We start from the raw sequence: 24,120 nt of genomic DNA, 5'->3' as shown, positions 1-24,120 counted from the left end.
CTGATGTGCTGCTTGCACGCGACGCACGAGGCTTGGACAAAGAAGAAAATGGGTAACAGCCTCCGCAAGGCCACAACGTCTGGCAGTGCAAACCTCACGAACCGGGAGCGGAAGTATGTGCGTCAAACTTGGCAGGCATTCTGTCAAGCCAATCAAGACTACGGGGTGCTGATCTTCGTCGAGTTCTTCCAGCGGTACCCTTCGTATCTGCCGCTGTTCCCGCCCTTCGGAGACCTGCCGCTCAAGGATCTCGTCTGCAATCACAGGTGAGCACCGCACGACGACGTGCGGTAGCGAGCCAAGATCACAGAAAAGAAATTTGAATACGGTAGGCACCACCATTTTGTTGCATTTTGTGCAATAAAATGCCCACTATTCCTAACTGATATAAACACGGTTGGGCAAAGATCTGAATGCCTCGCGTTTCGCCTGCCAAATTAATATCTAGGTCACCATGCCCACGGTGCGGTAGCGATTAATGTAATGTGATTGAGAGTTGAAGTTTAAGGTTAGCGTAATGCTTGACGCTCCACTGCCGCTAGTTGAGCTGGCTAGCACTGTCAAAGAGAACTGTAATACACGTACACACCTTTCGCGTAATAGTGCCTTGCAGGATGGCCGCCGCCACCATTGCAATTTATATAACAGAACGCTAAATGTAAAAGATGCCTCTCGGCTTCCATGCGGCAATCACACGACAATTTGACCTATGAACACAAAAGTATTAGTCGCCGGGATCGACCAATAATTGGCGAGCATCGTTTCCGTCAGGGAAGTGACGCCAATAAATGCAAACGGCGGGTGCTTCCGAAGAAATTCAAAAGGAGGTACTAAGTTATGCGACCGGGCAATCGAACACCTAGCACAGTTGCCGGACGCGCTGAACACTATGCCACAAAGGCGAACAGGTTCCTTGCACACCTGCATAACTGTCGTCGTCCTTTCACTGCAGAAACTAACGCAATACACGATACCCCCTTTTAATGACAACAGTTGGCACGACATCGCATTTTTTATTCGTGCTGTCACAGCATTTTTTTTTCGTTGTCACTTTCAACAAGTTATACAAAAATTTCGAAAAAAAATTCGGCAGATCCCACGCATTGTGGGAATCGGTTTCATGCGAAGCAATCAGTGAGTACTTCCTATGCTGTATTTTATGTCTTTGAGCCAAGTGTTACGAGGTCGATCGACGTGTTTTTGCTAAGTTTAGTAGCTGTGTGCACATCGTGGGCTTACTAGGCACGTCGACAACACTGGCGTTTAAAGGGTAACTTATGGCGCGACGAAACGTCAGCCCTCACGTTAGACCCAGGCAGCACGCCGCCATTGGACCGATCTCGGCCCAACGTCGGCAAATGACGGCAGCAATACTGGCCCCACGTCGGCAAATCACGCTCGCGCTACTTTCACCCGCATCGGCCCGACGTCGGCTAGCCGCCTTCGGGCCGATGCGGGCTTGCCGGCTTCGGGCCGACGTGGGCTAGCCAGCGTCGGTCCGAGACGGGCCTGCTGTTATTCAGCCGATGATGGCAAGCCGTCATTGGGCCTATGTATGCTAGCCGATGCTGGCGCGGCGTCGGCCCCGCCGACGTCGGGTAGCCGCCGGCGTGACCGTTTACACCCGTTATTATGTTTTAGCAATAGTGGCTTACCGTGCGTTAAGTACGGTAGTACTGTACCGTCGTGGTCGGCACGTAGCTAGTTTATATGGAGACACCGGCGGTAGTTGCTCGATGCGTAAAGTAGCCTGATCAGGCAGGCTGATACATGTGTTATAAAGTAAAATGGCTGCGTGCCGACCACGGCAGTTCGGTATTACTGTGGTTACTGTACTGTAAGTCAGCAGCGTTAAAATATACTGTTCGTGGCCCAACGACATTCATCGACTGCCGTTGGTGCCATATTCGAAAAATGCTTCCTAATTAGAACGACTGCTCCACTGATGGCTTAGTGTGCGATTAAGACCCACAATTCTGTCGAACCGTGCAAGGCCGAGAACGAAAGTCAATATTGTCTCAAACAAAACTAAATTGATGAAAGGCCTGCTGCACCAACTACGCATGCGTCTGAGAAATTAGGGAGCAACACATTTGCAAGGTGATAAACACAAATTTATTCACAGATATGAACACACGCCAGCAGTTCCGGAATAATTATGCCATAAAGGAATATCTAAACATCTATAGATACCGTAGCCAACATCTAAAACAACCCCACAGCCACCGTATTCCTCAAAAAAAGCAGGACAATCCTAATCGAGAATGGGATCAGGCGCAAAATCATAGGCGTGAGCAGGGTTCCCCTTCAGAGGGTGTGTGGGGGGGGGGGGGGGGAAGGTTCATCGCGGCGCCTCCCCTCCCTATTAAGTCAATGTGTTTGGCAGACCTTGCGCCCACCTCTTCTTAGGTGACCACGGGGGCCGGCCGCCCCCCTGCCCCACTGTGCGCACGCCTATGCAAAGAGTTACAATCTCTTCAGGGTTATGCGCGGCACATTCACTATTAATATTGAAAGAACTAGAACGGGCAAAAATAGGAATAAGGATTAACGAAGAATATCTTAGCTACTTGCGTTTCGCGGACGATATCGCGCTTTTCAGTAACGACGGTGCCGAATCACGAAAAAAAATTCTGGAGATGTAAACGAAGGCAGCATTAAAGTAGGATTAAAGACGGACCCGAAGAAAAGAAAGATAATGTTAGGCGGCTTGCCGAAAAAGCGAGATTAAGAGTGGCAACTAGACTAGAAGATTGTGTATACGCGTGAGCTAATTACGAGAAGAGAAGCACCCCCGCCCCCTCCCCACGTTTATTAAGTTCACCAAGGAACGGTAGGCATTCGCAACGCATGACTGGCAATTAAATTAGCGTTATCCTTTAAGCGGGAATTGCAATTTTTTCAGTGATATCTTAAGGGCCAAAAAGATGGATAAACTGCTGCACGCAACGCGAGAAACATTGCGAGCGGTACCACAAGATCCCATGAACTCTACATCTAAACAAGATAGACACGCACGCATTCCTAATCTAAAGGTAAGATTGTAACAGAAAAGAATCATGCATAAAAACCACTCACGTGTGCCCGTTGGATCGCTAAAAACACGAGCGAATAAAAAAATGCAAGCGCACCATATCAGAATACACAAAACACGATGGTCAATAGAGAATACGCGATAAGAAGAGAACAAAAATCTGATGACACGTAACAGCAGTGAACACGCGGCCTTATATGAGGTGAGCATGGAAGCAGGGGGCCACTGGTTTTTTGCTGCGGTGATCTCTGCCGAAAACAATGCCGGAATCCTGCCGCGTATCCGTCTCGTGCACGATTTTGACTTTCCACCACACATGTCCACACACCGCACTTCTTGAAGAATTCTGCTGGTCGGAGTGAAAAAAAAACCTGCTCCCGCAGCTACGATTGTCCCTCCGTCTGGACGGCTACCCTACCCTGCCTGGTCAAGCGAGTTTCGCGACAATGACGCTGAACGAGGGGAAGTGAGGGTTGGGGGGGGGGGGGGTAGAGGTTGAAGAAGACGAAAAAAAAATGCGAATTCTCCCTTCTTGAAAGCACGGCTCAGCCTACCACAATGGTGTGCGATCCCCCCCAGCATGTCTATGGGCATGCCGTTTGAGAAAGGCGTTCGTCGAATTTTCAATGCATCACTTGTTGCCACATGTCGCTGCATGAAAACTTTGCGTACACCACGTTGGAGCCGCATTTTTCATCGTATTTCACGTGCCATAATAATAATTTCATGCGACTGTTTCTGAAAGCACGTGGGAAGCAATTGTTGAGCGAGATTTTTACTTGAAAAAGATATGTATGTCGCAAAATGGACGGCAACGAAGTGCAAATGCGAACTGACAAACACGTGGCAAACACGTGTTTGTCAGTTCGTTAAAGATGGTCAGTGGGCTAGTTGATTTGTAAACATTCAAACGACAAAACGTGTCTTCACTTCGCCCGGTCTTTTTTGCACCATACCTATTTTTCTCAAGTAATGAACCAACTAGCTCAGCAACACGCCTTGCTGAGCTTTTACTATTTTCATAAAGTAAAATTATGTGACATCACTGAAGCAAATGCGCTTGTTACGCTTCACCCAAACACGCGCGTGAGTAAATATGTGTAAACACAGAGATTCAGTGGCTGAAAGGATATAGCGCTATAAATATGATCACGGGCTCGATTTATGCACAGAATTAGTATTCACATAAAACTTCTTCCGCTAAAAGAATTCCTGCGGGAATGTTTGGGTGAATTTTGATGCTGGATACGTTAGCGAAGTCGGCCGACCAGTGGCAAAAACATTTACGAAACAGAAGTACTTCGAATTTGGCCCATCAAGTTAATGGTATGTGTTATAACGTTTCAACATTTTTGATAGCGTTGAACAACTGGTCAACGAAGTGGCCATCTAATTTCAGTCAGTTATTCTTCTAAAGACCACCTTTTTTTTGGTAGAAAAGTGACTGTGCTAGTGATAGTTGTTAGTCATTGTCATAGCAGAAACGAATAAGAGAATGCAAGCTGTTCAGTCGGCGATACTTCGCGCCCCGAGTCGTACGTGCGGCATTAGCACGGTACAATATTTGAACTTTGTTATTTGTGCTAGTACAGCAATCCATGTAGCGGTATTCTACAGCTTAAGCTACAAATATTCAAGCGCCTAATGCTCTATTGCATTACGATTGTATCCTAGGCGGGCGAGCTGCCGGGCTTCTTCGGCGGGCTAAAGGTAGAGCGCAACGTCCAGGTTATTCTCGTCACTGACGGCCGGCAACACGGCGTCCAGCGTCGTTGAGGGGCTTCCGTGAACTAGTTTGAACGACGTCATATGTGCGCCGTTTCTTACACTGCCGTGTTAACTTCAGGTTATGTGCGGAAGATATTATGGCGTCCCATGTCATGTGTTCGACGTATAGTACATTGCCAGCATATCGGCGAGGGTTTCATTTACCCGCTCGGTGAGGCCATTCGCTTGCGGGTGATGTCCGTCGGTGACTTGTGTGGCTCTATTTCATGATGGTTTGCGTTAGCTCTGCCGTAAAAGCCGTACCTCTGTCGGTGACGAGGACTTTTGGAGCGCCGCGACGCAGGAGGACGTTCTCAACAGGGCATGTATAACTGTCTGAAGGGAGACAAGAAAGTTCCAACATCGTCGATAAGCCATCGGCTCCGCCGATGTCAGCTGAAGCACGGCAGAATGACGGCATGCTCGGCCCAATGTTGCCGGTTGAAACAATCGTCTCGGCCGATGTCGGCGAAAGTACGGCAAAACGGCGGCTAACTCGGCCCAATGTTGCCGGTGAAAGCCATCGGCTAAGCCGATATCGGCGGAAAGAACAGCAAAACACCGGCAAACTCGGCCCAATGTTGCCGGTGAGAGAAATCGGCTAAGCCGATATCGGCTGAAGAACAGCAAAACACCGGCAAACTCGGCCCAATGTTGCCGGTGAAAGAAATCGGCTAAGCCGATATCGGCGGGAAGACGGCGGAGGGCCGGGTAACTCGGCCCAATGTTGCCGGTGAAAGACCAACATCGGCTGAAAGGCGGCAAAATCGGCCCAATTTTGCCGGCAAAAGTCAACGACTCCGCCGATATCGGCGCAAGGCTGGCAACGCTGGCCCGAGGTGGGGCCGCGCACAGCCGCCGTAAAACCAATATCGGCCCGACGTTGTGTGCTGCCTGGGAGAGTACATACGGCAGTATCATCGACACTAAGTGCACATTATGGTACAATCATGTGAATGTCATACGTAAGTTTTGTTAATGCATTCCTCAGGGGTCGAGCAATGATTCAAAATAGCTTGCTGAGTCATTGGAATACCAATGTAATGTTTATTACACTGCTATAAAAGCGGATCCAACACTGGAACCACGGACGTTAATCTGATATGACGCCTGTATCGTAGTCGTACGTACGTAGTGTTTATTGCTTTCTTGTAAAATTAGATAGCCAGCACCACAACCACAAGTGACGTTGCACCGACATTAAGCCTGCGTACGCTGTTTTTACAAACCAGTCTATAGACCTGGCGTGGCTCTGTGGTAGAATACCTGATTGCCACGCAGAATGCCTGGGTTCGATTCCTGCTGGGATCCTAATGTTTATTCTTTCCATTCGTCGGGTCAACACCGCAGATGTCGATTTTTCTTAACGCTCTCGAATTTCAGTTAGCAATATCTCTTCTCGGCGTTACTGGGTAAAAGAAACTGTCAATCACCTGTGGCGCATACCCGTACACAGCGGCCCGTGGTAAACGGGTATGTGCCACACGTGTCTGGACGAAAGGGTTCGACGACGTACGCGACAGGATTTTCACGTTGTTGATGTCATGACCCGACGGTAATATTCGTCAAATCCTCTTACCCTCCCAGGCGAAATTTGATCTAGACCATGGTAAGGAGGCAATCATGAGAGGCCCCAGACCTAGGCTGATAGATAGAAACGCTCAAAGTGCCAAAGGTTCGCTAAGAAATGCTTCGCATTTAAAAAGTTTTTTCACGCGATAGCGTTAAAGAGCTCGTATCGCAGAAATTCCGCCGTCGGCGTCGGCACCGTTGGTTGTGAGCGAAAAATCATCATCTTGACCGTGCAAATAAAATAAATAATAAAAATGTTCGGTTCGAGTGAGAATCGAACCCAGGCCGTCTGCGTGGCAAGCAGGTGTTTTACCACACAGCCACGCCTCTGCTTGGATCTGCACTGAAAGTCAGTTTCATGCTTCCCAAAAATACGCGTCCTGTATACGGGTGTCACAGTACGAGATGTAATATCGCAGTAATATTGCGTGGTACAAGCGTACATTGCCATCGGGCGTTACACCACGTCAATATCATAACGACTTGGTGGTTTAAAGACAGCCACCCATTACAAAAGGTACACAAATTACTGCGCGTATTCCCTTAAGACGACGTAGTGGGTGCATCGCAACTTCGAAAAAGTTTCTCGCGCATAATTGCTCCTGGTTTAAAGCATGCTACCCATTACATAAGGCACACACCTTAGTGCGCGCATTCTGTTAGACAGTCGTAGTGTTCGAAGTGCGCACTAGGGACAGGATATCGCTATCGCGTTCAACTCTTAAAGGCGAAGCTTAAGCGTCCCCCAATTTTTGTCCCATAGCCTGACTGGCTAGTCTCAGGACGAATGGTTATACAGAGCGCATAACTGAGCAAACGGTACCAACACGGACAAACGGAAGAGGAATAAATACATATACTAGATTACACAGTTCCCTCTTAGGGACAAATAAAAGCGCATAGATTATTTATCAAACTACACCACTATAAGCTAACATAAAACGCTGCATGGCCCCCGAAAAGTTGTGTGCTGCTTTCACATCGGCCGGTATAGCATTTCAAGTAAGAGCGCCATGAAATTCTATTAGCCGCCGAATGTAGACATTTTTAGCAACCGGTAAATTAAAGCAATTGTTTGTCGCAGCTGTTGTGCTGAGCACCGGTAACTGAAAAGCGCTTAGTGGTAGCGGGGCGTCATGTTTTACTATTCTGTATATTATATCCGCAGTGCTTAATACGCGAACAGAGTCAAGCGGAAGTACGCGCATGTGTTGGAACAGCGGTTTACTGGAATCCGTCCGATTTGAAAATGTAGGAATTCTTATTTCCCTCTTTTGCAAGTGGCTGAGAGGTTCTATGCTAATAAGGCGGCAATAGGGGCTAGCTGGTACGTCTTCATGCTTATGATGCGCTGCAGGTAGAGACGGACCAGAAAAAATGAGGAAACGTTTACGGCTGTAGAGGACACGCTCGCTGTTTCCTCGTTTTTTCTGGTCCGTGCCTACCTGCAGCGCATCATAAGCATAAGAGGTTTCAATTATGTTTTACATGTGGCGCCCCACGATGCTATGCAGTAGCTCCGATAGTTATGCACAAATGCGAAATATAGGGTACGCAAATGGCTGCGCTTAAACACACTCGGTAGTTTAGTACCGTGCGGCAGCCATGCGATAACTTCGCATGGCTGTCACACGTTCATATTTGAATCAAACATGAGACCTAAATATATAAACGTCGTTTCTCGCTGCAACAGTGCCGACTCTAAATCTAAATTAGAGCTACCAAAACCAGGCTGTATTTTCCTGGAGTGCAAGACCATGTATTTAGTTTTGTCTGTATTAATATTTAGGTGATTTCGTTTAAACCATAACTGAACTCCCTGTAGCTGCTCGTTGATTTCAGCTTCGATCTGCTCTCTCCAACAAAAATTAATGTCTCCAACAAAACTTATTTTAAACTAAGGTGCCTACAGGTCAGCCCACTCGCTTCGATCTGCTCTCTCCAACAAAAATTAGTGTCTCCAACAAAACTTATTTTAAACGAAGGTGCCTACAGGTCAGCCCACTCGCAGGTTCCGGGCGCACGGTTACGCCGTGGGCCACCAGATTGCGGCTGTGCTGGACACGCTTGATGACCTGGACGTGATGACTGAACTGGTGCGCAAGACTGCAGTCAACCACGCGGCCAAACCGGGCTTGAAGCCCGAGCACTTCGAGCACCTACTGCACGTGATTCTGGAGACCATGCAGACGCGCTGTCCCGAACAATTCACGCAGGACGTCATCGCGGCGTGGATAAAGCTATTCGACGTACGTAAGCTATACAGCGGACACGCTAAATTCAGCTAACGTAGCTGTTCGTTTTGCCGCCTATAAACTCTGTGCTCATAGCAATACTAATGAGACATTGAAGTAAGGCGGACAAAAGCCCGCATCTTCTGACGCAATAGCGTTAAAGAGCCCGTTTCGTTGGTTGCGAGCGAAAAATCGAGACAGATGCAAATGAATAAGAATAGAACCCAGGCCGTCTGCGTGGCAGTCAGGTGTTTTACCAAAGAACGATGTCAACGCTTAGAACTGTTTCAGAAAAACCGCGAGGCAACCATTGTGTAGTACGCGGAGCACCTTTCACGCGTGTAATATTGCTTTGCGGAAGGGTAGAACTGCACCCGACGTATCACTATCTCAATTTCGCAACGAGGGGGTGGTTTAGAGGCCACCCCATTATAAAGTGCTGAGACATAATTAATCAACAACAGCATCAACAAAGTCTGCAGCGGCGCGTATTGCCTTTCGGACGCGTAGTGGGTACCTCGCTGATTCGCAATATGATGAATTATGGCGCAGTGGACACTTCCCAACCGCACCTGCAGTAGACATGCATTCTAAGAGACTTTTAAACGGCCACTGTTAGACGGCACAGTAGAGCTGTCCACTGAGAAGCGAAGACTGGCAAGCGAAGGAGAAGACACTGCGATTGGGTTCCGATCACGCTATTGCGTTCTACTCTTGAAGGCGAAGCTCAAGAGCCAGGCCTGTACACTCTTAATCAAGTCCTGCTTAAAGTGGCAGTCTATAGCCCGGAAACGAGACGAAAAATCTAACGCCTATAGACTGTCTGTTTAGCCGGCACAACCTGTAGGCGGTGCCACCCGTAGCCGTCCCTCGGCGTAATAGCTTTCTCAGCGGCTCATCTCATAGGCGGGACTCGATATAGGCCGGAGATTTTTCGTCTCGAATCCCGGCTAGTTGAAGGCCGCCTATAGACATCTCCTCGTTCCACGTGACCAGATGTCCTGGCTACGGGGAGTCCTACCTACGGTGCGTCCCAGCTGCGGCGCGTCCTAGCTATAGGCGGTGCACGAAGCGGCGAAAAAAAATTAGATTTTAGGTCACCTTTTAAGCTGTATTCGGGGTATTTGGTGACTTACACACATGTTTTATGACAAACATAATCCATACACACATATTACAATCAGAAGTAAACCACAGAAAAATTCACAATGAACACACGCGGATTCGAACTCGCGAACACTCGATCTGCAAGCGCGTACGCTAACCACAACACCACGTCACGCCGCGGCCACAGTGATAAAAGTACGGAGGTTTATATGCACCCAATGTGTCGCTACACGCTCTGGCGTATTAGTGCAGTGGAGGTCGTTATTATGCGTGTAGCGTTCACTGATACGTAAGGAGACACTTTTTTAAATGACATTCGTGAAACTATATACGGCGTCACTCAAGTTATTGCTGGGAGCATGCTTCAAGCGAATTTGCGTGCTTGGTAAAGAAGATAAAACTGTTCCGCATACATTTGGCACTGGCGCTTCAGTGACATTTAAAGAGTTTTGGCGTGCATAATATCCGAGTTCTATTCATGTTTGCCGTCAGCCTGTTGCCTTTCGTGGACTGAACGAGTTTTCAACGTCAAGATTCGCTTGCTGTGGAACGTGTGCTCGGAATCCATCCACGCAACCGCACACCGACGTAGCCGATTACCGACGGAGAATCACCGTGTTCTCAGTAACGTCGCTGGCCGCTTCACCGCCGATGGTTACCAGGCCGAGCCGATATCGTCACTAAGCCTATTCAGTTTATTTTGAAGCCGTAGTCGACCGTGCTTCAGAACAAACCGCTCACGCTCATATGCCAGGATGTTTTACCTGTTACCGTCGTTGGCTCGACCCTCTCCCCGCAATAATTACACACTGAGATGAACATGCGCTGATAATCGTGGTATTGTCAGCCATATTGTCACGTGGTCGTAACGTCGACGAAGACAGCAGTCGGCGTTTGCAGGATGAAACTGTTTATTTGGCCGAACTTGTGGCCGGAAAATCAGAATAGAACTACAGCAATACACGCTGTACAATGATAGCGGCGAACAGGGCGTCGTCCGTCGATCAACTGACAAGCGGTCAAGCGCGTCGGCTTTTATACAGGTGCTGTGGAACTTTCCAGCAATATCGCTGGTGGCGGCGTTATCTCTCGACAACGCTGGAACATTCGCGTGCGGCGCGCAATCTTAACAAAACGATCTACTAGAATCGTGAAGCTTCTCGAACACTGCTTCGGGGCCAGCGTCGAGCGTTGATAACAGTCCTTGCTGGTCAAACTCGAACACATCAAAATAAAAGCAGAAGCGGGCGTGGCATTGCCCCCCTCTGAAAAAGCATCGTCCCGATGCTTGCAACAGAACATGGAAAGGGAAAAAACAAGTGCATACAATAACAAAGGAAGAAGTAGAGTCTCCAGGGTCGCTCACGCGCAAAAAAACGGCTTAAGGCGCACGACATGGACGACTTCAGGTCGTGCGCGGCGTCGCTGGGAGTTCGTAATGCCGTCCGGGACGACCTCGTAGTCAAGAGCGCCGTGACGTCGAAGCACCTTGTATGGCCCGAAGTATCGCCGAAGAAGTTTTTCACTGAGCCCACGTCGGCGTATCGGCGTCCAGACCCACACACGGTCACCGGGTTGGTACTCCATGTGGCGTCGTCGAAGATTATAGTGACGGCTGTCGACCCTCTGCTGGTTCTTGATGCGCAGGCGGGCGAGCTGTCGAGCTTCTTCGGCGCGTTGCAAATAGGCGGCTACGTCGAGGTCGTCTTCGTCGGTGGCGGTTGGTAGCATTGCGTCGAGCGTCGTTGCCGGGCTCCTTCCGTAGACCAGCTTGTACGGCGTCATTTGCGTCGTTTCTTGCATGGCCGTGTTGTATGCGAAGGTCACATACGGAAGGATGGCATCCCACGTCTTGTGTTCGACGTCGACATACATGGCCAGCATATCGGCGATGGTCTTGTTTAGCCGCTCGGTGAGGCCATTGGTCTGTGGGTGGTACGCTGTGGTCCGGCGGTGGCTTGTTTGGCTGTATCTCAGTATTGCCTGAGTTAGGTCAGCAGTAAACGCCGTACCTCTGTCGGTGATGAGGACCTCTGGGGCGCCATGACGCAGGAGGATGTTCTCAACGAAGAACTTCGCTACCTCGACGGCACTGCCTCTAGGTAGGGCCCTTGTCTCGGCGTAGCGGGTGAGGTAGTCGGTAGCTACGACGATCCATTTGTTTCCGGTATTGGACGTCGGGAACGGCCCCAGTAAGTCCATCCCAATTTGCTGGAACGGCCGTCGAGGTGGTTCGATAGGCTGCAGAAGTCCGGCTGGCCTATTCGGCGGTGTCTTGCGTCGCTGACAGTCCCCGGCAGGTCTTGACGTAGCGAGTTACGTCGGCGACAAGGCGCGGCCAGTAGTACTTTTCCTGTATTCTTGCGAGCGTGCGAGAAACACCCAGGTGTCCAGACGTCGGGTCGTCATGCAGAGCCTGGAGGACCTCTGATCGCAATGTCGAGGGCACTACGAGAAGGGAATCGGCTCGAAGCGGCGAGAAGTTCTTCTTAAGAAGAACACCGTTGCGCAAGAAAAACGACGTCAGTCCTCGCGTGAATACCTTGGGAACAACGGTGGTCCTGCCCTCGAGGTATTCCACAAGGCCCCTGAGTTCTGGGTCCGCTCGCTGTCGTTCGGCGAAGTATTCGGCACTTATGGTTCCCAAGAAGCAGTCATCCTCCGTGTCGTCCTGCGGCGGTGGGTCGACGGGGGCGCGGGACAGGCAGTCAGCGTCGGAGTGTTTTCTTCCGGACTTGTAAACTACGGTTATGTCAGATTCTTGAAGTCGTAGGCTCCACCGTGCGAGGCGACCTGAAGGGTCCTTCAAGTTAGCTAGCCAACACAAGGCGTGGTGGTCGCTCACAACTTTGAAGGGCCGGCCGTAGAGGTAGGGGCGAAACTTCGATGTAGCCCAGACGATGGCCAGGCACTCCTTTTCTGTTGTGGAGTAGTTGATTTCTGCCTTTGATAGCGACCGGCTAGCATAACTGATGACCCTTTCGAATCCGTCGGTCTTTTGCACAAGGACGGCGCCGAGTCCTACGCTGCTTGCGTCGGTGTGGATTTCCGTATCGGCGTATTCGTCGAAATGCGCAAGTATGGGAGGCGTTTGCAGGCGTCGTTTCAGTTCTTGAAATGCTTGAACTTGCGACGTTTCCCACCTGAATTCGACGTCGGCCTTCGTGAGTTGCGTCAGTGGCTCGGCGATCCGTGAAAATTCCTTGACGAAACGTCTGTAATAGGCGCACAAGCCGAGAAAACGGCGTACGGCCTTCTTGTCGGTGGGCGTCGGAAAGTCAGCGATGGCAGCTGTTTTCCGCGGGTCCGGGCGAACACCATCCTTACTGATTACGTGACCCAAGAACAAGAGCTCCTCGTACGCGAAGCGGCACTTTTCAGGCTTCAAGGTGAGTCCGGAGGTCTTGATTGCTTGAAGTACAACTTCAAGGCGCCGCAGGTGTTCGTCGAAGTTTGAGGAAAACACAACGACGTCGTCCAAGTACACGAGACACGTCTGCCACTTCAAGCCGGCCAGTACTGTATCCATAACCCTTTGAAAAGTCGCAGGTGCCGAGCAAAGACCAAAGGGCATGACCTTGAACTCGAACAGGCCGTCTGGTGTTATAAAAGCAGTCTTTTCTCGGTCTCTCTCGTCGACTTCTATTTGCCAGTAACCGGTCTTGAGGTCCATCGACGAAAAGTACTTTGCGTTGTGTAATCGATCCAGGGTGTCGTCTATCCGGGGAAGGGGATACACGTCCTTCTTCGTGACTTTGTTCAGGCGACGATAATCGACGCAAAAACGTAGAGTCCCATCCTTCTTCTTCACTAGCACCACCGGGGATGCCCACGGACTCTTCGACGGCTGGATGATGTCGTCGCGTAGCATTTCGTCGACCTGTTTCTTCACGGCCTCGCGTTCTCGCGTCGAAACTCTGTACGGGCTCTGACGGAGTGGTCTGGCGCTTTCCTCTATTATGATGCGATGTTTTGCCACGGGAGTCTGCCGAATTCTTGACGACGACGAAAAGCAGTCCTTGTATTGCAAGAGCAGGGTTTTGAGCTGTTCTTGTTTGTGCTTCTGAAGGCTGGGATTGATGTCGAAAGCTGGTTGCGGTGCTTTATTCGTCGGAGTAGGCTCGGGAGAATCGGTGAGGCCGAAAGCATTGCTGGCTTCTACGATTTCTTCGATGTAGGCGACCGTCGTGCCTTTGCTCACGTGCTTGTACTCGTTGCTGAAATTCGTGAGCATAACTGTTGCTTTCCCTGCCCGCAGCTCTGCTACTCCTCTTGCGACGCAAATCTTGCGGTTAATCAAGTGGTGCTGGTCGCCTTCAACAACGCCTTCCAGGTCTGCTGCTTTCTGAGTGCCGACGGAAATGATGACGCTGGAGCGAGGGGGAATGGTGACCTGGTCTTCCAGCACATTCAAGGCGTGCTTTCTTGTCGGGGTGTGCGGCGGCAGTGCCTTTTCCGTGGACAGTGTTATTGACTTAGACCTCAGGTCGATGATTGCACCATGAAGGCCTAAGAAGTCCATACCAAGGATGACATCTCTCGAGCAAAGCGGCAGGATTACGAAGTTCGCGGGATAAATCCGGTTGTTAATGGTGAGTCTCGCTGTGCAGATTCCCTCCGGGGTTACGAGGTGACCTCCAGCTGTCCGGATTTCGGGGCCTTCCCAGGCTGTCCTAACTTTCTTCAGCTTCGTGGCGAACGGTCCACTGATGACAGAATAGTCGGCTCCGGTGTCGACGAGGGCTGTGATGCTGTGGCCGTCGATAAGAACGTCGAGGTCGCTAGTTCGTCGTCTTGCGTTGCAGTTAGGTCGTGGCGTCGGGTCACGGCTACGTCGGTTTGTTCCGCTGCTTCCACGTTGCGTCGTCAGGTCTACTTCGGTCCGCGAGGTTTCGTCGTCAGGGCTTCGCGTCGTGTCCTGAAGCCTTCGTCGTGGCGGCGGCGTCGGCGGCGGAGGGTCTTCGGTATTTCGTCGTACAGCAACCGCACCTCCATCGGTTGCTGCCCTTAGTTTTCCGGATGCGGGCTAGGTGACCGGCCCCGGGTTGGGCCAGTGTATGGTCGGCGTTGGGGAGAGGCGTAGCGGCCTGGCGACGGCGATCGGGAAGGTCCTCGGGGGGTCCCCTGCGCTCCTGCCAGGTAGTCGGCGATGTCACGTGGTCGTTCCCCCTGCTGTGGACGCGGCGCGTCGACGGCGAACCCACGCAGTCCCATCTGTCGATAATGGCAGCGGCGGTAGGTGTGGCCGGCTTCTCCGCAGTGGTAGCAGAGTGGACGATGGTCGGGGGCGCGCCAAACGTCGGTCTTCCTCGGCGCGTATCGCTGACCGGCTGGCGGGCGGTATGACGTCGGTGGTGGCGGCGGTGGCGCCTGGCGGCGGAACTGCTGGGGCGGCGCGGCGTCTTGACGTGGGCGAGGAGGGGGGGCGTTGCGTCGGGCTGCAGCAGCATAGCTCATTGCTTGCAGCTGCGGCGGTGCCGGTTGAGGAACACCCAGTGATTGTTGGATTTCCTCGCGTACAACGTCCGCAATCGACGTCACTTCGGGCTGTGTAAAAGGTGCGAGCTTTCGCAGCTCCTCTCGCACGATGGCTCGTATCGTTTCGCGCAAGTCGTCGGAGCCGAGGGCGTGAACTGCTGCGCTGTCTTGGAATGCGCGGCGATTGTATTGTCGAGTGCGCATCTCGAGCGTCTTCTCGATTGTTGTTGCCTCCGCGAGGAATTCTTGGATGGTCTTGGGTGGGTTTCTGATTAGTCCCGCGAACAGCTCCTGCTTGATTCCTCGCATGAGGAAGCGAACTTTCTTCTCCTCGGGCATCTCAGGGTCTGCGTGGCGGAACAGTCTCGTCATTTCTTCTGTGAAGAGTGCCACGTTTTCGTTTGGCAGCTGCACGCGGGTTTCGAGCAGAGCCTCGGCCCTCTCCTTGCGGACAACGCTGGTGAATGTTGCCAGGAACCTGCTGCGAAAAATGTCCCATGTTGTCAGGGTTCGCTCTTGGTTCTCGAACCATGTTCTAGCTGCGTCCTTCCAAGGCGAAGAAGACATGCTGTAGCTTGTCTTCATTGGTCCAGGAATTGAAAAGGGCGACTCGGTCGTAGGCTTCCAGCCAGCTTTCCGGGTCTTCGAACGACGATCCGCGGAAGGTGGGTGGCTCCTTGGGCTGGCGAAAAAGGATTGGCGCAGGCTGCACGTGGTCGGTCATCGTCGCTGTGGTCGATGTTGAGATCTGCGGCTGCCTGGGTTTTTCGGGAAGGAGCCCGTGCTCTGGCTGCAGTCCCTTCTGCCTGCGGCTTGTTCGACGATCCGGGATTTCCTTGCCGTCGTCCTCGTCGCGGCTTGGGCTTGGGTCAGCGCTCCGCGGTGGCGTCCGGATCATGAAGCAGCACCTCCACCAGATGTCACGTGGTCGTAACGTCGACGAAGACAGCAGTCGGCGTTTGCAGGATGAAACTGTTTATTTGGCCGAACTTGTGGCCGGAAAATCAGAATAGAACTACAGCAATACACGCTGTACAATGATAGCGGCGAACAGGGCGTCGTCCGTCGATCAACTGACAAGCGGTCAAGCGCGTCGGCTTTTATACAGGTGCTGTGGAACTTTCCAGCAATATCGCTGGTGGCGGCGTTATCTCTCGACAACGCTGGAACATTCGCGTGCGGCGCGCAATCTTAACAAAACGATCTACTAGAATCGTGAAGCTTCTCGAACACTGCTTCGGGGCCAGCGTCGAGCGTTGATAACAGTCCTTGCTGGTCAAACTCGAACACATCAAAATAAAAGCAGAAGCGGGCGTGGCAATATATACAGTATTCGAACACGCCCGAGCAGGTGCGGTGCGCCGTGCACGCACTGCAGATGAACTTCACTTGCAAAGGAACTCCTCTTGGCTCTAAACGTTGGATAGTGCACGTCGCTTCCCCTCAAATGAATGACACTATTCCAGTAGACATTATTTTAGCTTCAATGAATAATGTGGCCGACACTTGCGTCGACCATGGAAGCGAGGAGCTGGCGCTGAATGCATGCAGCTACGCGGTCGCTCGGCGGACTGCGCCCCGGAGGAAATGCCGTTTATTTTGGACGCCACTCGCGCGACGTACGTAACTGGTGAATTGTGCTTTGCACGCTGGAGACGCGGCTCGCCGTTTGCCGTTCTCAGGCGCGCAGTGCCAACAGTGTAGGTGGTGTTGGCAGTGCGCAGGCAGGAATATGATGCTAACATGGACTGGATCTTATATGCGGCAGCACTTATCGCAGAAATATTTGTGGCGTTCTGTTACGTCTCCATCAGTGGCTATATTTTTGAGAACTTCTAGATTCACGCTGATATAGCGGTCCCGCCGCGCTATTTAAATCACCTCATACTCGTCTCAAAGCTGAGATCGCGCTAAAATGACACTGGATGATGCTATATTTTTCACATAATTGACTGAAACATTTTCTGGAAGCCCGAGTCCATGCAATGTACTAAGTATAGTATTGGGGCGACCGGCACTTTCATGGGCATGCAGTGCCTAACTGTGTACAAGTCTGACCTTTTGAGCAATGTTTGACAAATCTCGCCGTGATTAATACGGCTGAACACGCAAACATTTACGAGCTACATCCACACAGCTGCATTTGCAAGCGCACGCGCCTGGGGAATGTTAGTTTGTTGTGCTAGACTGCATGGGATAGCCTTTTGGAGTGTTTTACGTATACACGCACTTAATTTTTATGTGCGGATTACTGAGAGGCGTTGCGTACAGCAGAAATCCAGAACATAGTAGAGTGGTGCATTAATGGGAAATAAATTTGACACCATCGAGTAATAGGTTCTAGTGTTGCAGAGTTTGCGCGGATTTTTTTATTGCGCACATAGAAAGCGGTTGCACCTCAGTGTGGCAGTCGTTGCGAGGAACTGAAACTGCTAAATTATGACATATTATCGTAAGAAAGTTAACGTAGAGTGGCCATTTGTCGAACATGAGGGTGTTTAACGAATTCTGAACTTTTTTAGCCAATGCGGCGGTGTTATTACGAGGTACACCCACAGGCGTGCGCACTTCGCGCTGGCACATATGTACGTTCCAGAGGATGGTAATTTAATTATGCAAATATTGTTTTCCAGACTTAGACATTGCCTACCGCGGATTTAGGAGAAAAGAGTGAATGGTATTGCGAAATCTAGAACACCTCGTGGAAGCTCTACTGCCTGCATTTGATTTCGACAGTATGCGGTTACTAATAATAGAGCAATAAATTAGATATATACATTTCACGGCAAACGATTCGAGCATTTGTCCAAGGAAACATTTTGTTTTTCATCATTACCAGCCTGTTTTATGTCAAATGAGTACGAAGGTCTCTTCACTAATCCCCCATTGATCCTATCCAGCGTATTCATTATTATTTTTTGTGTGTTTGTGGCATGCACAAGAACGAAGAAAGCAGAGGTTGCGGTATCCGTAATGCGTACTCCCTTGACGTCAAGTGGCACGCCGTGTAGTGGTTGATTGTTGGCTAACAGAGTTTTAGAATTGTGTGCGCAGACGTTGCGATGGCTGGGCACGTACGCTATACTGTATTCGGAAAGTAACGTGCGTACACAAGCGTCTAGTCTTTGACAGATATGCAGTGGCAACAAACACAAGAAACTGTGCACACGAAGCTCTGGGTAGCGTATGCTAATACTGCCTAATTTTAACCACGTGGATTTTTTAACGTGAACCGATTACATCACATAGGAGCGTTTTTGCGCTCATTTACCCCTTGATAGGTACCTAGATTGACCATTAACAGTCAGCTTGGAAACTATAAGCATGCAGTGTGTTTAGACATGCGTATAAAAATTCGCATCATTTTTTTTTAGTAGCGGTGGTTAAAGCATGGGCGCACTGCGTTCCCCATAAATGTACCGTTCAGCGGAATCATTTGAGAATCACTTGACGGACCATACAAGCTTCACAGTTCAACAGTACCTGCTGTGTCTAGCGTGCATAAGCATGCGAGAAAACAGGTACTGCTCACGTGTAAAATAAGTATTTATTGTAAAAAAATACAAACAGCGCTAAAGCAATGCTCAGCGCTGAAGGAAACGACAAACGTGCCATCCGATGTTTTTTTCGGACAAATATATTCTGGTGCTTAACGAATACCTTTGATCTTGTCAATGTCTTCAGCAGCTTCCTGCCGTTAAAACACCTGGGAAATAACTGGGTTCATTATACTCAGGACAAGACGAAGTATTGAGAATACACAGTTGGATATGTGAGGTCCTTAATATAGTACATCGTCAAGCACCAATAAGGGCTTTCTCTAGAAGTGTGCCAGCCGAAAGTTTCACATTCCCTTGCACTTGATCGCAGTAGGAACGCCTTGTTTGTAGTACTCCCTCCAAATTCTGCGGTCAGGCGATGGGCGGGCTGATGTCATATCATCCTGACGAAAAAAAAAAGAAAAGCAGAGGATACATGCGACGTTGTGTTCTTAGATCACCTGGTGTTTTGCCCATCACACAAAAACTGTAACACGGACGTTTTCAATCTGTTATACACCTTGACGAATTTTGTGTAGACAGCGTCACAGAAGTTACAAATATGAAAGTGTTTTCAGAAGTTGCTAATGAAGCTTTCTAATAGTGTTTTTACCATAAACTTACTACAGTTATGAGAAAAAGCTTAGCATGATTTCCTCAGAAATACTCATCGATCTCCACGAAATACATGCGGGCATTGCACATCTGACCGAGTATGACTTTGACCTCGTTGCACTTCTCCATGAAACTTCCAGTTTTTCTTAAAAGTGAAGCTCTGTTTCGAATGCCGGCTGCAAGTAAAAACTACAGCACAGTCGCAATTTGATGAGAATCACGTACAAGGAAAACAGTTTTACAACAGACTCACGATTCATTCGTTAATTAAATAAAGTGGCAGGCAAACTTGGCTTAAAATTTGGTTGCACAATATTGCAACAGCACAATATCGCAAACGAATTTTCTTCCATACCAGGTGAATGACAGTCACGGCGAATATTTGAATGGTAGCAGCCAATGCATGATTAAAAATTAATTCGCTGCTGCAGGTCAGTGCTCGGCAGCGATATTTAGATGGGAGTGAAAAGCAAAAAAAAAAAGAAATTGAATAAAAAACACAAAAAGAAAGATCGTATGCTCAGTTACGGCATTGTAAACAACGCCACGGCCGGTGTTGCTGCTGCTACTGCTGGAAAACCTGCAAGGTGTGCGCTCCTTGCCAGTTGCTCGATAAAATTGCGCCTGGCTCTTGTGTCAGAAGGTTTTGTCACCTGCAAAGGTATTCAAATTCTCTGTGTACTATCACGAGGATGAACAATAATTATATCCCTTACTACGACTGCTGTATGCACTTCACTTCTCTGTAGTAACATTAACAATGAGCAATCCAACATAAATAATAAGCTGCCAACAAAAGCAACAGTACTTTTATACAACCACGGTTATATATCGCTGTTGCATTGCATGAAATGATGGATGAGAGAACGAAAATGCCATCAACTAGCTAACGTCTAATTACATACGACGCATTACTTTACCTTCATCGAGATCATCAGTTTTCACAGGCACCACAGCTGGTGCATGATGCACTGATGTACTTGTCCACAGTTGACTTGGCACTGCATAAGACCAATGGGCAAATGTGACCCGAAACCACAGAAGTCATTGAAGGGGCACAATAAATGCGCAAGTGTATTCACGAGCATGAATGAGGCTGGCTTTAAAACTTTTTAGGAATTAGGCAGCAAAATGCGTTTTAAAGACCGTCGCTATTCAGAAAGCCAAATTGCTGATTTTTCCTGCTAAAAACAAGAGATGCCGCTAGTATCTATGAGCGCCTGATCCAATGAAACGGTACTAACATCTTCGGTGCTCGTAAGTGCAGTTTTATTACTTTTTGATTGCGGAAAAACTTTTCCGCTTCCCAAAGGTAATCAAAGAAATGTAAATGCGAAGTATAACGGCCTACCATGAAAGGATGTCCTAACATCATTCAACTGCTAGCAAAAAATATGCTTCCTTTGATTGCCGCATTGTATCATTAACCATAAATGCAGAGGACAGTTGCTAGCCGAATAATAAGAAGGTCATGCGAGAGCTAAAATTACACAGCTTGTTAAGCAACACGAAGTGATTTTCTCAGTGACACCTGTCAAGAGCGACGAAAGCCCTCTGACTGTAATGAGAGTTCACAATAAATGCGACCAGCACGACACCACGTGCGTGACTATAGAGACGGATGACGATTACAACAAAGATAAGTACTCGTATACTCGTATAGTTACTCGTACGCATACTCGTATAGTTATTTCAAAAGCCATCAAAAGAATATTGTGGCAGCTCATACCGTCATTCATATATATCAGCGCAAGCATGCAACAATGTGAACGCTAACAGCACGAGCATATGTGTGAAAGAACAGTACTCACCCAGGCGGGTACGATGCGCCGGGCTGTGTCCGCAGTGAGCGCACCAGCGAGACAGAAATGGCGCGAGGAAAGCGTCGTGTAATCCTGCAACTGCTTGCGTGTAGCCATTTCACGTGCAAGGGATGTCGCTATGTCCTCGCAACACCCCCTTAATGTTGAGATAAGAGAATTTTTCCATGACGGCCGAGTACCGGCTCACGCGGCACGCTCAACGAACCACACCAACCTATCAAACATCCGCCGCTTTCGTAGAATGCGCTAAAACTACGGCTCTGGCTAAAACTAACCACTCGCGCCAAAAACGCAACCCCTTCCCATCGCACAATATCTGCGAACTCTCGTTTTTACCTCCTTCCCGCAAAAACAGCAGAAGCGGAGTGTGCAACGGAGAGCGTAGCAGCCCTATTCTCTCTCACGCACGCAAGAGAGGGTGCGTAGTTAGCTCCATGCGTATATACCTCCTCGCAGCATAGCTCGCCTTGCGGCTGACGCTGGTCGGCGCATGCGTTACACCGACGCTTGCGCCGACAAGTATAACACGCGGAGCATACGATGAGCTGTAGCCAGGATTCTCACTTACGCGGCCAACACCGACGCGCCCACTAATACTGCAGGCCGTCTATAAGGCGGCGGTGAAGGGTGCACGTTTTTTATATACACTTGTCACGGCTAACTCCTTTTCGAATCCCTACTATAGCCGGGAGTTTTCCTGAGTTTGAAGCGTCCCGCCTAGAGGGCATGCGTTAGCCAGGACTTGATTAAGAGTGTAGCCAGCCCTCCCCCCCCCCCCCCCAAATTTCTGTTAAGTATGTGTTTTTACCAAAAAGAAATAATAAATATAGGTGTTTGTCTCAAATTGTCAAGGTACTGAGCAAGTGCCCCCCCGAAAAAGATTCCTGGCTACGGGCCTGTCATGGGCCCTCAAGTTTTTACAGTGAAAGCTGTTATGAGATCACGAACGACAACCGTTTTTGGCGCCGTAGTTTTCCGCCGCCGCCAAAGTACGTAACAGCTATCGCGCAATTATGATAAAAAAATTCTAAGATCGAATGGGATTTCAATCTGGGCCCGCTGCGTGGCAGTAGAGTATCCTACTTTTATCAGAAGGACGCAGCCCCGAGCGCTATATCGACAGACATCAGTAGACAGCTCGCATACCCTTATAACGTGCTGTGCCCTCACCGTTCGCTTTGCGTTGAGACGACAGACAGCACGAAAACCGCTTCGTTAGCGGCCATATTCCCTTACCCCTGCCTTTTGCAGGGTTACGCGCGGTTGGATCTAAAAGATCTACTTGCTAGTCCCACTTCATATAAAATTCGAGTTTGTCGCTTTTGCATTCATTGCTTCATTCTTGCTACGAAACTGCGACATGTTTTTTTTTTTTTTCAATGATAACGGAGTTTCGACATTGCAGGCCCCGATGATATGGATGTTTTGATTCTTAAAAAAATTTCCGACGATTACGATACTCCCTAATGCAAGATGTGAGTGCAGCTGTACGCGTGTTTTCATTGGTGCATAGATTGAGGCAAAAAATTTGAAAAAATACACCACAGTCACTTTCCCGCGCATGCTTCGCATAACATTGATTCCCACGGTACGTGGGATCTGCCGATTTTTTAGTATTATTAGTTCTTTTTTCTAATGCTTCGGCGACAGTCATCAGCATAACGGCGCATGTTGTTGGTTGTATATCGTGGCGAGTCCTTAATCTAAAGTAGAAAGGGTGTAAGCAAACTGACAATAAACGCGCGTAATGTTGGCTGCAGGGCTCTTTTAACACTGTATGCAGAAAAGCAGTCGCCGCAAAACGCCTAGCGATTTCCTTTACGTCAAAAATAACATAAATAAGGTAGCGAAAAATTCGTGAGCCCGCAACACACATATGGGGAAGGCTTACAAGTGAAGGTGTACTTGTGTTGCTGCTATACACGCCTTTCCGCTCGTTTCTCCGGCGTGAGCGACTCCTGACGGCGGAGTTCTTCCTTGGAATCACGACCTTTCGACGCGTTCTCTTCTTTTCACGGTCCCGCTTACGCTGTCTGTATTCGTGTTGCTGCTGCTATACCGACCCACAATCGGTGCAAAAAAGAAAGCTTTCCCGATATCTCTAACACCACCGCGAATGGATTGTTACCCAGGTCATACACACAGTCAGAATCCTCGACAAGTTCCTAGAGGAGGACGGATGATGATGATGATGTCTGCTGCATCTTCCCTTTGGAGCGGAAGACCAACGGGCTAAGCCGGATCGGGCAAAAGGAAAAGGAAAAAACACAGCGAAGGTTAAATTTAGAAGAAATTTAAAAAAGCGCAAGCAGAAAGGGAAAGAAAAAGATTGGTCAAGTCCGATGCACCCTCGGCGCATCATAGCCGGCGCTAACGCCGCGCCGCGCGCGTTTGCTCGACCTGTTTTTTTCACCAGTATGCGAGCCGTCGCTTCGTAGCCTCCACCGCTTCCCAGCTTGGTGGCTCGCCGGATGAGCGAAAATCGAGAGCCGTTGACAACGCGCTGTTGTCGTTTGTCGCGCCCATCGCGTTTTGTTCCGAGGTGCCAGAGTTCTGCGTATCATGTATCGCAGGCCTTAGGCCAGCACACTCTTGCACAATGTGCCGGATTGTCTCTTCTGCGTCCTGGCACAAGGGGCACATCGTGTCAAGCTCGGCAGTGTACCTGGCGCGCAGCGAGTGTGTCCCAAGTACACCTCTTCGCGCCTCGCACAGTAGCCCGCTGCCCCTGGAGTTGTCATGAAAAGCCTCCTTAGCAATATCCATATTTCCTTCCTGATACAAGGCCAGGGCCCTCATCGCTCATCCCGGCTCCACCCATCTCTGTCTGTGCACAGATGTCAAGCAGAGCCTGCATCTCGGCAGCATTGTCCGCCAGCAGGACAATGTCATCTGCGTAGAAGAGGGCAGGCAGCCTTCGTACCCTCTGAAAACCCTCCTCTAGGTAGTTG

At 49.6% G+C, this 24,120-nt stretch overlaps 1 protein-coding gene across 1 annotated transcript; it reads left to right on the top strand.

Annotated features, from left to right (window-relative positions):
- Positions 1 to 48: 48 nt before the first annotated feature.
- Positions 49 to 23,912, top strand: LOC125758825 (cytoglobin-2-like). Its single transcript, XM_049416467.1, has 3 exons — positions 49 to 266; positions 8,385 to 8,622; positions 23,805 to 23,912. Exons 1-3 carry the CDS (start codon positions 49 to 51, stop codon positions 23,910 to 23,912), a joined length of 564 nt encoding a protein of 187 aa, XP_049272424.1.
- The last annotated feature ends 208 nt before the right edge of the window (positions 23,913 to 24,120 follow it).

Source organism: Rhipicephalus sanguineus, chromosome 6 (assembly GCF_013339695.2).
Source record: "Rhipicephalus sanguineus isolate Rsan-2018 chromosome 6, BIME_Rsan_1.4, whole genome shotgun sequence".
Classification (NCBI taxonomy): Eukaryota; Metazoa; Arthropoda; class Arachnida; order Ixodida; family Ixodidae; genus Rhipicephalus; species Rhipicephalus sanguineus.
This window is presented reverse-complemented; position numbering and strand designations above follow the sequence as displayed.

Excerpts from the sequence above, each read along its gene's own strand:
- LOC125758825 (XM_049416467.1), top strand. The coding sequence starts at position 49 with ATGGGTAACAGCCTCCGCAAGGCCACAACGTCTGGCAGTGCAAACCTC. Across the intron at positions 267-8,384 it reads GATCTCGTCTGCAATCACAG|GTTCCGGGCGCACGGTTACG; the intron begins GTGAGCACCGCA and ends GCCCACTCGCAG. Across the intron at positions 8,623-23,804 it reads CGTGGATAAAGCTATTCGAC|GGGCACATCGTGTCAAGCTC; the intron begins GTACGTAAGCTA and ends TCCTGGCACAAG.